Raw genomic sequence first — 17410 nt, forward strand, 5'->3', positions numbered from 1 at the left:
GCCTAGAGAACTTTCCTCATAGAGTGATGTGAAAGTCAAATGAGATAATGCACTTCCATCGATTTGCAAACCTTAACGCACTCTAGAAATGGTAGTTAGCGGGGCAGCTAGGTGGTGCAGTGGATAGAGCACTGACCCTGGATTCAGGAGGACCTGAGTTCAAAACTGGCCTCAGACACTTAACACTTACTAGCTGTGTGACCCTGGGCAAGTCACTTAACCCCAATTGCCTCACTAAAAAAAAAGAAATGGTAGTTAGTTCTCTTTTCATTCAGAAGGTCTCAGGTTCAAATCCCAGCGCTGCCACTTCTGTGTGACTCCAAGCAAGTCCATTCTTCAGGCCTCAGTTTCCCCACTGTAAAATGAGGGAAGTGGACTAGAGAATCCCTAAGGTCCCTAGAGTATCCCTAAGGTCCATAGGAGCATAAGGAGAATCCCTAAGGTCCATAGTAGCAGCTCTTCCTGACCCCAGGCTGACCAGACAGGGCTGATGAAGCTCACAAGGATGCCCTGGAGGGATGGAGGGCAGGATGTGCTGGGCTCACTCAGCACACTAGACTGTCAGAGGTACAGACCAGAACTCTATTCTCAGAGTTAGTTTAGACATACATGTGCCAGATAGACACATCAACCCCAGGTGTGCAAGGGTAAGGGTGAAATGTTGGAATCTCTTCTGGGACAGAGGGAGGGTGCACAGGGAGAGGGAAAAGGTGGTGTGAGCCAAGAAGATAGGCAAAGGACCCCCAAGCCCACAGGGGGTGGAAAGAGCTGGCTGGGGAACCGGGGGCCTACCTGGGCTCCTGACCCCTGAGCTCCCCTCCCCCACTGCCTTCTACATAGATGAGGCCACCCTACAGCTGATGAAGACACCACGCTGCTCACTGCCTGACCTGGCTATCCCTGAGACCCGAAGGAAGCGGAACACCCCCGCCCTAACCAAATGGAACAAGAGAAATCTGTCCTGGAGGTATGTGCATCCTGATGCCAACCTGAGCTCCTCCTTGGCTGCCCCCCTTGCCCCAGGAAGGGGCCCCAGCAGGGTGACACAGATGGTGGTAAGTGTGACCTTCCATGATCCCCCCTGCTCCCAGGGTCACCCACGGCTGGAAGTATCTGTGCTTCTCTCCTGGCAACTAAATGGTGCAATGGATAGAGCACTGGACCTAGAATCAGGAAGACCTGAGTTCCAATCCAGCTTCAGACACTGGTGACCCTGGGCAAGTCATTGATTGCTTTAGTTTCCTCATCTGAAAACTGTGGAGGAATAATAATAGCACTTACCTAGGTGGCGCAGTTGATAGAGCACTGGCCCTGGATTCAGGAGGACCTGAGTTCAAATCTGGCCTCAGACACTTGAGACTTACTAGCCATGTGACCCTGGGCAAGTCACTTAACCCTCATTGCCCCGCAAAAAAACAAAAACCCCAAAACAAACAAATCAGGTTTCAGACACTTGACACTTACTAGCTGTGTGACCCTGGGCAAGTCACTTAACCCTCATTGCCCTGAAAAAAAGAAAAAAGAAAAATAATAGCACCTACCTCCCATGGTTGTTGTAAGGATCCAATAAGATATCTGTAAAGTGATTAGCACAGTGCCTGGCACACAGTAGTGGTATTTGAATGCCAGTTGTCATTATAACGTATTTGTCATCACCACCATCACCATCGTCATCTTCATCCTCCTGTGGGTCCCTCCATGTGCATGTCTCTGTGGGTATGTGTCTATCTGGGTCCCTATCCGTGTATCTCTGGGCGTGTCAGTCCGTGGTTGTCTCCAGGTGTGTCCATCCAACCATCTCCTTCCTCAAACCCTCCACCACCACCAAGACCTTGCAGCAATTGTCCCAGCCTCGGCCCGAGATCATCCATCTCCCTCAGCCCCGTTTTTCCATCCCTCAGACCTGCTCAGCATAATCTACCTTGTCTCCTCCTCCTTCCAGTCACAAGCTAAGAGATTTCTCACCAAGACTGATGTCTCTCTGCCTTGTAACCTCTATCTCCCTCCCTCCCTCTCTCCTCCATGGGGACCTTGTTCCATCAATCAACTCCACTCCTTCAGGCATGTTCAGTCTCCCTACAAGCTCCTTCCCCTACCTACAAACAAGCTGAGGTTTCATCAACCCTTAAAAAAAAAAAAACTTCCCTTGATCCCATTCAACTAACACCCCAGCTCTCTTCCTTCCCTTCACTAACAAAGCTTTTTGAAAGGTTGTCTACACCTGCAGCCTCCCTCTTCCTTACTAACCTTTTCCCCCTCAACCCATTGCATCAGGCTTCCAGCCCCACTATTGTATTGAAACTAGGCTCTCAGAGATCATCAATAAAGTGTATAAAGCGCCAACCCTGGATTCAGGAGGACCTGAGTTCAAATCTGGACTCAGACACTAGACACTGATTAGCTGTATGACCCTGGACACCTCACTTAACCCCCATTACCCCACCAAAAACAACAACAACAACAACAACAACAAGATACAAAAACTGTCCCATGGAGGAAGGATTAAGCCTATTTGTTCTGCTTGACCACAGAGGGCAAAACTAGGAACCTTGAGGAAAAAGAGGGACCCAGAGTCAAATGTAGGCTTGATGTCAGTTCTTCCTAATGGGTAGAGTGACCCAAAAGTGGCATGAGTGGTCTCAGAGATCCTTCTCATTAATAGCTAGCATTTAAGCTTTTCCAAGCACTTTACAATTATTATGGGCAGCTAGAGTTCTGGCCTGGAGTCAGGAAGACCTGAGTTCAAATCTAGCCTCTGACCTTACCAACTGTGTGACTCTGGGCAAGTCACTTCACCCTGTTTGCCTCATCTATAAAATGAGCTGGAGAAAGAAATGGCATACCGCTCCAGTCTCTCTGCCAAGAAAACTCTAAAGTGGGATCACAGATACAACCGAACAACAAATTACAAATATTATTTCTTCTTCATAACCACCCTGAGAGGTTGGTGCTGCTTTATTACCCTCATTTCACAGATGAGAAAACTGAGGCAGACAGAAATTAAATGGCTTGCCCAGAGTCACACAGCTAAGCTGTGTCTGAGGTCACATTTGAACTCCTATCTTCCATAATCCAGGTCCATTTGTGCTGAACTACCTAGCTGTCTATTGTTGTTAGAGGCTTTGATGATAAATGTTGGAAGCTGAATGATAAATGCATGTTGGGGGGTAGCTAGGTGACGCAGTGGATAGAGCACCAGCCCTGGAGTCAGGAGTACCTGAGTTCAAATCCGGCCTCAGACACTTAACACTTACTAGCTGTGTGACCCTGGGCAAGTCACTTAACCCCAATTCCCTCACCAAAAAAAAAGAAAAAAAGATAAATGCATGTTGGGTGCAATATAGATGAGATTCTTGAGAGTGAGGACTATTCACCTTTGCCTTCCTGGGACACCCAGAGCTGGCCCAGAGCAAGCCTATAATAAATACTTGGTCATAAACTCATTGATATCTATTGATTGCCACCCCTTCCAACACGAAGACTCTCTGGGATTCTGAGATAGTTGTCAGTTTTGGTATCTTATCTCCTGCCTTTGGGCAAGGATCCCATCTCATCTAAACTGCATCTCCCCTGCAACCCAGATATGTCTTGCATAATGATCTCTGCGTATGAGGTGACTTAATCGATGTTGGTTGGTTGGCTGAATGACTGAATGACTATGGGTGTCTCTGGAGAGTCGTCCCCTAATGGCTATGGTAATTGATTAGGAGATGTTTGGGGCAGGTGAAATCTTGTTCGGAGTATTTGAATGTAGTTTTTTCCTCTGTGACTTGAGACAGGAAGAAGCTAATACAGATTTCAGCTGGGGGAAGTGGAGGGGGAAGGGAGGAGAGAAAGGGAGAAGCCAGATGTTCTCAAGCCCCCCCCCCCTCTTTGCAACCCTTTCTTGGAAGACAGGCCCAGCATGACCTCAAATAAGTTCAACTCAGCCTTCACTGCTTAGGTCTCACTGCCTCCTCCCTTAGGACTCAGTACACCATCCCGCAGTCCTTTGTGGGTCAGCCAGTCTTGAGGTTCAAACTAGCCTCTTGAGACCCCTTTCCTCTGAGTGTCTCCCCCGGCCTCAGAGCTTTGAAGATACCCGGCTTCCCAGCCTGGGCTCCCTCAGGCCACAGCCCTCCCACGGTATCTGCCAAATGATGACTAGCTGAGGCCCTTGGAAGCCAATACATTCATTAGGTGAAGCTGCATTAAATTAATCTGGAAATGGAATACTTTGAGTAAAAGCCAGAGGAAGGACGGAGCAGGCAGTCATCCAAAGGTGTCAGGAAGCAGGCCTCACCCCCTTCCCACCTGGAAGAGACTCAGCCCCTCAAGGCGGGAAGGGGCCTCTGATAGAATTGGGGAGGCCTGCTCCGTGAAGGGAACCTGGATTTGGGTTCAGGTCCCAGCTGTGTCACTGACTTGCTTTATAATGGCCTCAGTTTCATCATCTAGGAGAGTTGGACTGGCAATGGTCTTTTTGGTCCCTTCTGGCTCTAAAATCTTATGATCCCTTCCCAAGACAGAAAAAGCCACAGCCAGTGCCTAAGACCCTGGAAACTCAGCCTCTTTGGTTCAGTGGAAAGAGGGTTGGACCTGAGTTCAGATCCTGATTCTGCCCCTGTGACCTGGGGAGAATCACCTAACTTCTCTGTCCTTCAGTTTCCTCTGTCCTTCAAGGGACCTCAAAGGTCCCTTGCAGCTCTAAACCTATGATCCTCCTGGAAATGAATAAGCATGCATTAAACACATCAGACACTGTACAAGGCACCAAACAGACAAATACAAGCAAGAAAGACAGTCCCTGTCCTCAGAGAGCTCGCGTTCTATTTTTTTTTTTTGGCAGGACAATGAGGGTTAAGTGACTTACCCAGGGTCACACAGCTGGTAAGTGTCAAGTATCTGAGGCTGGATTTGAACTCAGATCCTCCTGAATCCACGGCCAGTGCTTTATCCACTGTGCCACCTAGCTAACCCTGAGAGCTTACATTCTAATAGGAGAAGACATCACCTATAGTGGTGGTCAGGAAAGGAGTGTTTGGGACTTGGGAAGTCAGAGGGACAGTTATTGGAGTTATTGGGCCATTGATTGATTTACCTCCTCAGGAGGTAAAAGGTTCCCCTCACCGGAGGGGGAGTAGATTCTCCTTCATTGACCAAACAGTATGGTATAATGGAAAGAACATTGACTTGGGAGTCTGAGAAGCCAGATTAAAATCTGGCTTTGCCACTTGGCACCTGGGTGAAGGGTAGACTAAAGGAACAGCCCTACAAAGCCTCAGTCACACACTCAGGAGCTGACTCACCCCTCCCTGTGCTCATACCCGCACTAACAAGAAATAGAGATTTCAGAGATTCATAGGCAATCACAGATAGAAGGCTCCTGAAAAATCATCTTTCTCTTTTTAATTTTATTTTTAAATAATATTTTCTTTTCCCCCAATTAAATGTTAAAACAATTTTTAACATTTTTTTTAAGTTTTGAGTTCCAAATTCTATCCCTCCCTCTTATCCTCCCCTCTACTCTCTCTGATGTAGGGATCCATATAGCAGTCCAACATAGGTAAGGGAAGAATTTAAGACCAAACAAGATATAGAGAGCATTATGAAAGGGAAGATAGATCGTTTTGATTATTTAAAATGAAAAAGAAATCTTTCTCTTGAACCTAATTGGTCCAGTTTCTCTTGGGGTCCTCTTCTGCTCCCCCTGCACAGCCTGATTCCCTGATACCCTCTACCTCCACCCTGCCCCCCATGGTCCCCATTAGAGGAGAACAAAGTCTGTGAGGCATTTACGGCATCCAGAGGTTTTCTCCATCCCAGAGTCACAGCATCTCAGAGCGGGAAGGCATCTCAGCCACTGCCCAGAACAAACTGCGCTTGAATCTGGAACCCTTCCACAACCTTCCCCAAAGAGAGGTCATCCAGCCTGGGCCAGAAGACTTCCAGGAAAGGGGAATCTGGTTCCTCCAGAGACCGCCCACTCTGCTGGGGGGCAGCTCCAAGCATCAGGAAGGGTTCCCTTGGGGGCAGCTAGGTGGCACAGTGGATAAAGCACTGGCCCTGGATTCAGGAGGACCTGAGTTCAAATCCAGCCTGAGACACTTGACACTTACTTGCTGTGTGACCCTGGGCAAGTCACTTAACCCTCATTGCCCTGCCCCCCCCCAAAAAAAAAAAGAAAGAAAAAAAAAAGTAGGGTTTCCTTACATTTGAAGCTTTCTCCTTTTAACCCTGGTCCTGTCCAAGGTACAAGTCTGATTCTTCATCCACATAACACAACATAGTATAGTGGAAATAGCCCTTGATCAGAGGACCTGGGTCTGAATCCTCCCTCTGCCTCTTATTACTGTGTGACTCTGGGCAAGTCATCATACCTCCCTCTCATCTGTGGAATGAGTGGGTTTGGGCCAGATGACATCTATGGTCCCATCTTGCTTTTGTTGTTGTTCGGTCACATCTGACTCTTCATGACCCCATTTGGGCAGAGATACTGGAATGGTTTGCCATTTCCTTCTCCAGCTCATTTTACAGATGAGGAAACTGAGACAAACAGGGTTAAGTGACTTGCCCAAGGTCACACAGCTAGGAAGTGTCTGAGGCCAAAAATTTAACTCAAGTTCTTCCTGACTCCAGGCCCAGCACTCTATCCACCTCACTGCCCCATACAATCTGTGATCACTAGGGGCAGCTAGATGGCGCAGTGAATAGAGCACGGGCCCTGGAGTCAGGAGTACCTGAGTTCAATTCCGGCCTCAGACACTTAACACTTACTAGCTGTGTGCCCCTGGGCAAGTCACTTAACCCCAACTGCCTCACTAAAAAAAAAAAAAAATCTGTGATCACTAAAGACACCTACTCGTCACAGTCCTACAGTTAGGAAGGGACCAGAGGAGCCATCTAGTCCAACCTGTAGCTAAACAAGAATTCGTGAATAAATGATAAATTTCTCAAAGACCATCAAGTTCGGCCCCTTCCTCCATTTTACAGGTAAGGAAACTGAGGCACAATTAAGTTTTTTTTTTTAAGCGACTTGCCCGTCACTAGTATATATCTGATTGAAGATTTGAACCCAGGTCTTCCTTATGTCTAGTGTCCTGTGCACTATTTCCTGCTGCTTCTTAATTCCCTTTATCATATATCTAACCAGTGGTCGTCCAGCACCACCCTTTGTCTAAAGGCTTCCAAGGAGAAGTCCATTACCTCCTGGGACAACCCTTTCCCACCAGTGGACAGTTCAAATTCTCCACATTCCCGTCTTGGTGTGGGGAAGGAAAGAGAGGAAGGAGGTAACATGGTCTCTACCCTGAGAGGCAAAGCCAGGAGAGGACAACAGTTACACCCCAAGGAAATGAAGCCCCTATGCTGAGAATTTAGGCCCTCTGACTGGAGTGGGGGTGGGGGCTTCCTGAGGGCAGCCTCAGACCAGGCCAGAGGTCAGATGTGCTCAAACTTTGCCATCCTCTGCTCTCTGACAGGGTCCGTACATTCCCACGGGATTCCTCACTGGGCCGGGACACGGTCCGGGCACTCATGTACTATGCCCTCAAGGTGTGGAGTGACATCACACCGCTCAACTTCCACGAGGTAGCAGGTAGCAACGCTGACATCCAGATCGACTTCTCCAAGGCGGACCACAATGATGGCTACCCTTTTGATGGTCCTGGGGGCACTGTGGCCCATGCCTTCTTTCCCGGAGACCACCACACCGCTGGAGACACCCACTTCGATGATGATGAAGCCTGGACGTTCCGATCCTCAGGTGGGGAGCAAGCCGGGGAAGACCCTACATAGCTCAGGGATCCCAAATCAACCTTCTCTAGTCTGAGGAGGCCACACTGATCCCTCATGGCCCTGAGGAATCCACTAACTCCACGAGGCCTGAGAAAGTCCACATTGGCACCATACATCCTGGGAAGCCTGTGTTGAGCATATAGTCTCAGGAAACCACGCTTGCTCCATATGCCTAAGGAAGCCCACCATGTCCCATACAATCTCCTTCCCCTCCTTTCTCTTCCTGCCCTTTACCAGATACACATCCACCATATTCTCTCACGTACCTCTGTGCATCCATGTTCACACAGGCACGGAATGGAATTGAAAAACATTTTTAAGCACTTAAGATGTGGCAGGAGCAGGAAATATAAAAAGAAATCTAGACAACTCCTGCTTCCAAAGAGCTCACGTTCTTATCAGGGAAACAACACATATGGGAGACTTCAGATGTGGGGCAGATGGAGAAACCTGGTGGTCTTTATAAGGGAACAGCGAGTAGGCCAACAGAAAGGCCCAGGGCCCGTTAGAATGTGCTTTGGGGAAGTAGAGATATTGATGGGATCAATAGTGGGCAGAGTCTGGGGCAGGACCAATGGGAGAAGGAATCTTGCAAGGGTTCCAGGACCAGGGCCCTGTAGTGGTCTCTGGGCAATCAAGACTTAGAATGGAAAAGTTGAAGGTGGACATCCCAGGGAGTCCCCTGGGTCTCTTCAATCAATCAGTCAATCAATAAATATTTGTTAAGTGCTTATTATATGCCAGATACTGTGCTAAGCTCTGAGGCTCTTTCTTGCATGTTTACCCAGAAATAAAAAGCCTAAGCCAAAATCCTGTGCTTGGAACAGATGACCTGGCTACCAGGGACCCCTCAGCCCTGTGCTGGCCTGGCCTGAGAGCTGACAGGTAATTCTCGTGTTTCCTCAGATGCTCATGGGACGGATCTCTTTGCGGTGGCTGTCCATGAGTTTGGCCATGCCATCGGGCTCACCCACATCTCAGCTATACAGTCCATCATGAGACCCTATTATCAGGGTCCCGTGGGCGACCCCCTGAAATATGACCTGCCCTACGAGGACAAAGTCCGCATCTGGCAACTGTACGGTGAGCTTGGCACCCAGCCCTACCTTCTCTTCTGCTGACATCATGTTCTACCCACCCTGAATTCTCTGCAGCCTCCCCACCTCCCATCTGAGGCTGAAGTTTAGAGCAGACTTTATAGCCATTCCAACAAGGGGGTGTGGGGCAGTGATGCCAGGCAGGTTGTGGGACCAAGTGGTCACGCTGGACTGGTCAGGCTCACTTCAGCCAGATTGGAGATTTCAACGAAAGATCAGGGGAAAGAATGCCAAGGAGGGCTCCAAGCCCCAGGGGCTAAAGCAAGTGCAAGTGGTTGAGCCAGTGGCCAAGGCATAGGGACCAGGGCAAAGATAGCATCTGCCCCTAGTCTATACCCAGGGTTCTGTCTCAAGGGCTAGTTGGATTCCACTCAGGGCAGAACCCAAACCACCCAGGTCATCGTTCATCCTTGTAGATAAGCTACTAGCCCAGTAGTGAAAAAAGTGGCCAGCAGAGCTCAATGACTTTGTATTCAATGTCTTGATAATAAAGGGAGCATCATCAGCCAGCATCAAAAGACAGATAGGTAAAATCAAGTTTGAGCTTCTGAACTAGGGTAAGACTTTGTTTATAAACTTTAAAGAATCAAAGAAAATTCAGAATAAATGAGAGGGGAAAACATTTATTAAGAGCCTACTATGTGGAAAAACTGGAAAGACTTATACAAACTGATGTAAAGTGAAATGCACAGAACCAAGAGAACATTGTACACAGTAATAGCAATATTGTATGATGATCAGCTGTGAATGACTTGGCTATTCTCATAAATACAATGACCCAAGACAATTCCAAAAGATCCATGATGAAAAAAAAAAGCTATCTACATCCAGAGAATTGATGGAGTCTGAATACATATTGAATCATATTATTCTTTACTTTATTTTTTTCATGGTTTATTTTTTTGTTTGCTTCTTTCACAACATGACTAATATAGAAATAAGTTTTACATGATTGCACATATATAACCTATATGAGATTGCTTAGTATCTTACAGAGGAGGGGAGGTAAGAGGAGGAGAAAGAAAATTTGGAACTCAATTTTTTTTTAATGAATGTTAACTATATCTGATTGCTTGCTGCCTCAGGGAAGGGGGAGAGTAGGGAGGAAAAAAGGGATAAAAATTGGAACTTAAAATTATAAATAAAAATGTTTATTACTTTTTTTAAAAAACTACCTGTAAGCAATGGAAACCCCCCAAAAAATTATTGTTAAAAATCATTTTTAAGTGTAATTGGGGAAAAATACTATATTAAGAGCAAAAGAGCCTACTATGTGCCAAGCACTTTGCTTAGTTCTGGAGATATTAATACAAAAGTAAAGATAGTCCCTGCCTGAGAGGAGATAATAATAGACATGATGTTCAGTGCCACCATGGTCACCAGTCAGAAAAGGGAGGCCCAAGAGCAGAAATCCCTTTCAGGAAATTGGTGGTCAAACCAGTGTGGAAGCTTTTGTTTGAAGAGGCAGCCAAGAAGGAGGGGGGACTTCTGATCCCTCATCTCATCACCTGGAGAATTCCGATGATGCCAACCTAGGTCATGCCCCACAGATTTACTACACCATTCATTCTACAGATCAGTCATTCAGCAAACATACTAAGTGCTTACTGTATGCCAAGCACTGTGTTAATTCAGTGATTAAAACACTGAGTGACACAAATCACTTTGAGTGATACAAAGTTAAGCTAAGACTCTGTCCTTGTCCTCAGAGGGCTTGAAGTCTAGGTAGGGAATGAAGCTGAAACAAATGACTAACACAAATGCTATTGTGTAAGTATGTTAGCGTGTAGCTTTGGGCAAGTCACATCCCTGGTCCTCATTGGTCCATTTATAGGATGGAGGGGTTGAACTAGATGACCTCTAAGGTCCCTTCTGGGTCTAAAGCTACAATTCTATGAGTGACAGGACAAAGAGTTTGGAGAATTCCAAGAAGGAAGAAGATCTAGGAAGTTTTCCTGTTAGAAGTGACATTTGAGATAGATAAGAGAGCATTTCCAGGCACAGGAATGGTCTGATCCCAAAAGCACAGAAACAGGAGAGCACAGAACATGGTAAAGAGACAGAGACAGAGGGACCTCTGGGTGGCTCAGTGGATAAAGCACCGGCTCTGGATTCAGGAGGACCTGAGTTCAAATCCAGCCTCAGACAGTTGACACTTACGAGCTGTGTGACCCTGGGCAAGTCACTTAACCCTCATTGTCCTACAAAAAAAAAAAAGAGACAGAGACAGAAACACCAGTTTGGTTGGTCAAACTGTGGGGTGCACAAAGAGCTATGATATGAGATAAGGATGGAAAGTTGAGGGAGGTAGAGCCCCTAGAATACCAGGTGAAGGATTCTTTTAGGGGGGAAAGGGTTATATTTCTCTAAATGTTTCTTATTTTAGATTCCCTTTTCTTTACTGTTGGTTAATTTTTAACATAAGACTCATCTTCTTGAGTTCAAATCTGGCCTCAAGACACTTACTAGCTGTGTGACCCTGGACAAATCACACTTAACCCTATTAGCTTCAGTTTCCTCATCTATAAAATGGGTTGGAAATGGCAAACCATTCCAATATCTCTGCCAAGAAAATCCTAGATGGGGTCACAAAGAGTCAGACATACCTGAAAAACTCCTGAACAATTTTTATCATCCTTTTTTTTTTTTAGTTCCAAGTTCTCTTCCTTCCCTACCTATTTGTTTTGGTTTGGTTTTTTCGGTGGGGCAATTGGGGTTAAGTGACTTGCCCAGGGTCACACAGCTAGTACATGTCAAGTATCCGAGGCCAAATTTGTACTCAGGTCCTCCTGAATCCAGGGCCAGTGCTCTATCCACTGTACCACCTAGCTGCCCCCTCCCCTACCTATTGAGAAAGCAAGCAATAGGATTCCCATTATACATGTGAAGTTATGCAAAACATGTTGCAAAAAAAAGCAACAAAAATAAAAGAACATAAAAAACGCATATGCTTCAATCTGCATTCAGAGTTCATCAGTTCTCTCTCAGGAGGTGGATAGCCAGGCTACTCAATGGGTAATAGGGAGCCACTGAAGATTCTTGAGCAGAGAAGAGATATGGCCAGATAGATCTATGGATGTGTCAGAAAGATAAATGTGGTAGTGATGTGAAACAGGATGCATTAGAGGGGGAGAAATCAGATTGGAAGATTTAGGATGAAACAACTGCAGTCATTCAAGTCATTGGTAATGAGGGCCTGGACTAGGCTAGCTGCAGCTGCAGTAGGGAAGATGGGGATGGATTCCACAGATGTTTCAGAGGGGGATTGACAAGAATGGTCTCACTTCATCCTCACAATACTCAGGAAGGGAGATATTATTGCCCTATTTTACAAGAAGGACACTGAGGCTCAAACAGGAATTGTGATGTTGAGTGGCTTTTTTGATTGAAGTTTATTTTCCTGTGGTGCTCATGAAGCACTGTAATAATTTTTTAAAGCAAATGATGTTGGAGATTTCTGCAATAAAATTAGAGTTCTTGTCCAAATTCCTAAAACGAGTAAGTGAGGAGTGAGTGGCGTCCTGGCTCCAGGCCCTCTATACTGCACTGTCCCTACTCAGCATTTTGTGATTTTGCTGGGGTTTCTGAAAAGTTTTCTTTTCTTTTCCTTTTCTTTGGTCCTGGCTTGGTCAGAGAGCTTAGGGAAGAAAGGGCCTTGGGGAAGACCAGTGGGAGAGGTGACTGGAGTAGGGGGATTGGATAGGAGTTACTGCAAAATTTCTCACGTCTCTCCTTATCTCTGGCCATAGGTGTCCGGGAGTCAGTCTCTCCTACGGCCAAGCCAGAGGTCACCGAGACTGAGGATCATCCCTTTCTCCCAGAGCTCCCAGACAACCGCACCACCATACCGTAAGCCACGAAGTCACCATGAAGTTGTGGGGGGATGGGGGCAGAGTTTTCCACCCAACAAAAATCCTCAGAGCCACAGTGTCTCCTTAACTATGTCAATATCTGAATGCAGATTCTACACTCTGAAGATTGTTGAAAGGGAATGGTTGCTTCTGACCCCCCAACCCACAACTGTGCCCTTCTACTACCCCTAACCCAACCAGAAAATCTCAGATTTGGAAGGGACTAAAGGGGTCATCTATTCCAACTCTGACCTGAAAGGAACCAACCAATGAACAAATATGTGTTAGGCTTGAAGTGACAAAAATGAGACAATCTCTACTTGCAAGTAGCTTATGTAGCAAGACAAAAAATAAATACATATAAAATACATATATATCATAAAGATAAAGTGAGTATATACACAGACCTACACATATATACATGTATATATACACATATACATGCACACATATATGCATATATACCCTCATCATACAGGTATGCATTCACACATTCATATATGTATGTGTATGTGCATGCATTCATATATATACATACATACATGCAATGTAGATATAGTATTGGACCTGGAATCAGGAAGAACTAAGTTCAAATCCAGCCTTAGATACTTACTAGCTTTGTAACCCTGAGCAAGGCACTCTCAGCCTCAGTTTCCTCATCTGTAAAATGAGGATAGTAATAGCACCTTCCTCCCAGGATGGTTGTGAGGATGAAATGAAACAACATATGTATGTATAGTGCTTTGCAAACCTTAAAGTGCTATAAAATTACTAGTTCGGGGGGCAGTTGGGTGGCACAGTAGATAAAGAACCACCCCTGGATTCAGGAGGACCCGAGTTCAGGTCCAGCCTCAGACACTTGACACTTACTAGCTGTGTGACACTGGGCAAGTCACTTAACCCTCATTGCTCTGCTAAAAAAAAAAAAAGGGGGGGAAAAAAAAGACTATTTTCAGAGGAGGGCATTAGCAGTCAGGAGGCATCATGTGGGAGATGAGGCCTGAGCTGGGAGTTAGAGGAAGAGAGAAAGGCTATGAGGCAGATGTGATTCCAGGCATGTGATCAGTGCAGGCTCTGCTCGAAGACCCCCGAGGAGGGGCAGCCCCCTTTCCCCAGCAGGCAGCCTCTCCCACTGTGGGCCAGCTCCAGTCCTTAGGAAGTCTTTCCAGATGCTGAGTCTAACTTTGTCTCCTGACAACTTCTAGTCACCCTTCCTGCTTCTCTTCTCCTGGTACAAACAGGACAAGTTAGGCCCTTCTACAAGTCAACCTCTCAGATACTTTGAAGACAATTAGGTCCCCCCTCTGCCTGGCATCTTCCCTTTTCTAAACTCAAAACCCCCAGTTCCTTCATATGAGACAGACTCAACGCCCTTCACCACCCTAGTTCCCCTCCTCTGGCCACTTTCCCATTTAGTGATGTGTCCTTCTTAAACTAGTGCCCGGAACAGAACACGATTCCATATTCCAGTTGTATACAGTCCAGGACAGAGGACAGTGGGACGATCACCTCCTCATTCCTGGAAGCCATGCATCTCCTTAATGAACCCAAGATCAAAGTGGCTTTTTGGCCACCACATCGCATTGCTGACTCACTGAGCTCGCAATCCACTAAAAAAAAAAAAAACAAAAAAAACCCCCAAGACTTTTAAAGACCAAATCCTGTATAATCACACCTCTCCCAGCTAGTACTTGTGAGGTTGATTTTTTTTTTTATTCAAGCATAAGTCTTTCCATTTATCCCTATTGGATTTCATTTTATTAGATTCAGCTCAGTGCTGTCAAGATCCATTTGGATCACAGCACCATTATCCGATACATTGGCTATCCCTCCCAGCTTTATGCCAGCGGCAAATTTGAGTAGCGGTCCTTTCTCTAGGTCAGAATTAAAATGTTTAGGGGGCAGCTAGATGGCGCAGTGAATAGAGCACCGGCCCTGGATTCAGGAGGACCTGAGTTCAAATCCGGCCTCAGACACTTAACACTTACTAGCTGTGTGACCCTGGGCAAGTCACTTAACCCCAATTGCCTCACCAATAAATAAATAAATAGATAGATAGATAGATAAATGAATGAATGAATGAATAAATGAATGAATAAATAAATAAGTAAATAAATAAATAAGAATTAAAATGTTTAACAGTACACAGCCCAGCGTAGATCCCAAGGGCACTCCACTGGAGACTTCCAACCGCATTGACGTTGAATCATTAACTACTTTATAAGTCTGACCATCTGACCAGTTCTGAATCCTTACTGTGTTACCTTCTGCTCCACAGGCTTGCCATGTTTTCCACAAAAATTGTAGGAGACCCTCTTGCTATCTCCTTATTTATCCTGAGTATCTGCTCCTTGTCAGCCACTTTGGTTTGGTCATTTCCTGTATACAAAGGTCACTCATCTTGGCAGAGAAATTGAAGCAAGATCAGAACTAAGCAGTTCAGCCTTCTCTCTCACATCAGATATCATCGCCCCATCTACCCAAACAGTAGACCTTAGCCTTTTTTGGAGTCAACTTGGTGGCACAGTGGATAGAGAGCTGGGCCAGGAGTCGGGAAGACCTAAGTTTAAATCTGGCCTCAGTCACTTACTAGCTGTGCGACCTTGGGGAAGTCACTCAATTGTTTGCCTGTTTCCTCATCTGTCAAATGAGCTGGAGAAAGGAATGACAAACCACTTCAGTATCTTTGCCAAGAAAAACCCAAAATGGGGTCATGAAGAGTCAGACAGTGCTGAACAACAACCAGACTCCTTCTGGGGGCTTCCTATTTTCCCCAGAGCAGCTTTAAAAAAAAAAAAAAGGGGGCGGCTAGGTGGCGCAGTGGATAAAGCACCGGCCCTGGATTCAAGAGTACCTGAGTTCAAATCCAGCCTCAGACACTTGACACTTACTAGCTGTGTGACCCTGAGCAAGTCACTTAACCCCCATTGCCCCGCAAAAAAAAAAAGGGGGGGGCAGCTCGGTGGCGCAGTGGATAGAGCACTGGCCCTGGATTCAGGAGGACCTGAGTTCAAATCCAGTCTCAGACACTTGACATTAGCTGTGTGACCCTGGGCAAGTCACTTAACCCTCATTGCCCCGCAAAAACAAAAAACAAAAAAACAACCCTCTTTATTACCTGACAGCTTTCCTTACCATATTATCCCATGCATCTGTGTTCATTGTTTCCTATTTACGCTTTTTTTTTTTTGCAGGGTAATGGGGGTTAAGTGACTTGCCCAGGGTCACACAGCTAGTAAGTGTCAAGTGTCTGAGGCCATATTTGAACTCAGGTACTCCTGAATTCAGGGCCGGGGCTTTATCCACTGCGCCACCTAGCTACCCCCCCTTTTTTTTTTCTTCTATTTACTCTTGTTTCCATCTTCTGGATATCAGGAATGATTCTGTGAAAGCGGAATCTCTTGTAACTAAATTCCTTCTTTCCAGCACTCCATATATTAGATGTATATATTTAATAACCATTTATTAAGCTCCTTCTCTATGCCAGGCACTGTGCTAAGCATTGGGGATACAAAAAGAGGCAAAAGACAGTCCCTACCCTCAAGGAGCTTCCAATCTAATGGAGGAGACACTATGCAAACAAAGCAAGCTATATTAAGGATAACTAGGAAATAATTAAAAGAAGGAAAAGCACTGGAATTAAGAATTGGGGGAGGCTTCCTGTAGAAGGTGGGTTTTATACATATTTTGTTGTTGTTTTTCAGTCGTTTCTAGCTCTTTGTTTTGTTTTGTTTTTTTGTTTTTTAGTGAAGCAATTGGGGTTAAGTGACTAGCCCAGGGTCACACAGCTAGTAAGTGTTAAGTGTCTGAGGCCATATTTGAACTCAGGTACTCCTGACTCCAGGGCCGGTGTTCTATCCACTGTGCCACCTAGCTGCCTGTTTCTAACTCTTTGTGACCCCATTTGGGGTATTTTTGGCAGAAATACTGAAGTGATTTTCCATTTCCTTCTCCAGTTCATTTAACAGATGAGGAAACTGAGGAAAACAGGGTTAAGTGACTTGCTGGGGTCACACAGCTACTGAGGCTGGCTAGATTTGAACTCAAGAAGATGAGTTTTCTTGACTTCAGTAATAGAGATATAGGTAAAAACACACATACATATATATATGTGTGTATATATATATATATATGCTTTTATTTTATAATCATTTACTTAATTCTGCAGTCTGGCCAGAAGAAATTATTGAAAGAAAAGGGACAGCTAGATGGCTCAGTGGATAGAGTACTGGCCCTGTATTCAGGAGTACCTGAGTTCAAATGTGACCTCAGACACTTAACACTTACTAGCTGTGTGACCCTGGGCAAGTCACTTAACCCCAGTTGCTTCACAAAAAAAAAAAAAAGAAGAAGTGAAAGAAAAGAAAAATAAAATTCAAAGGGAATTGCATCAAGTGAGAGAACAAGGATTACAAGGTATGAGGGCAGGGAGGTGGATTGCTCTCCTCAGCTATAGAAGACATGTTTTGGTATCACACATACACACAATTTATAAGAGTTGTCCACAATCAGCGACCATCCCAAAATGCAAAGCATTACATTGTTTCTTTCAAGGTGATACTTTTTTTTTCACCTGGACAAAGATCACATGCTTTCCATCCAACCCATCCTCCTTAGCAATACAGATACAAAACCAAAACCCAAGTATGTCTAGCCCAGCATTTGCCATGGACAAGATGCTGGAGC

General features: G+C 45.5%; 1 protein-coding gene across 1 annotated transcript in view; it reads left to right on the forward strand.

Annotated features, from left to right (window-relative positions):
- The window catches only part of MMP17 (matrix metallopeptidase 17), a 71930-nt gene that overhangs the window by 40929 nt on the left and 13591 nt on the right, over positions 1-17410 (forward strand). The window contains exons 3-6 of the mRNA XM_043979248.1: positions 841-967; positions 7461-7744; positions 8683-8859; positions 12623-12722. Coding sequence (XP_043835183.1) covers positions 841-967; positions 7461-7744; positions 8683-8859; positions 12623-12722 — 688 coding nt within the window. The remainder of the gene's footprint in view (positions 1-840; positions 968-7460; positions 7745-8682; positions 8860-12622; positions 12723-17410) is intronic.

The sequence above is a fragment of the Dromiciops gliroides genome, chromosome 1 (assembly GCF_019393635.1).
Source record: "Dromiciops gliroides isolate mDroGli1 chromosome 1, mDroGli1.pri, whole genome shotgun sequence".
NCBI lineage: Eukaryota > Metazoa > Chordata > Mammalia > Microbiotheria > Microbiotheriidae > Dromiciops > Dromiciops gliroides.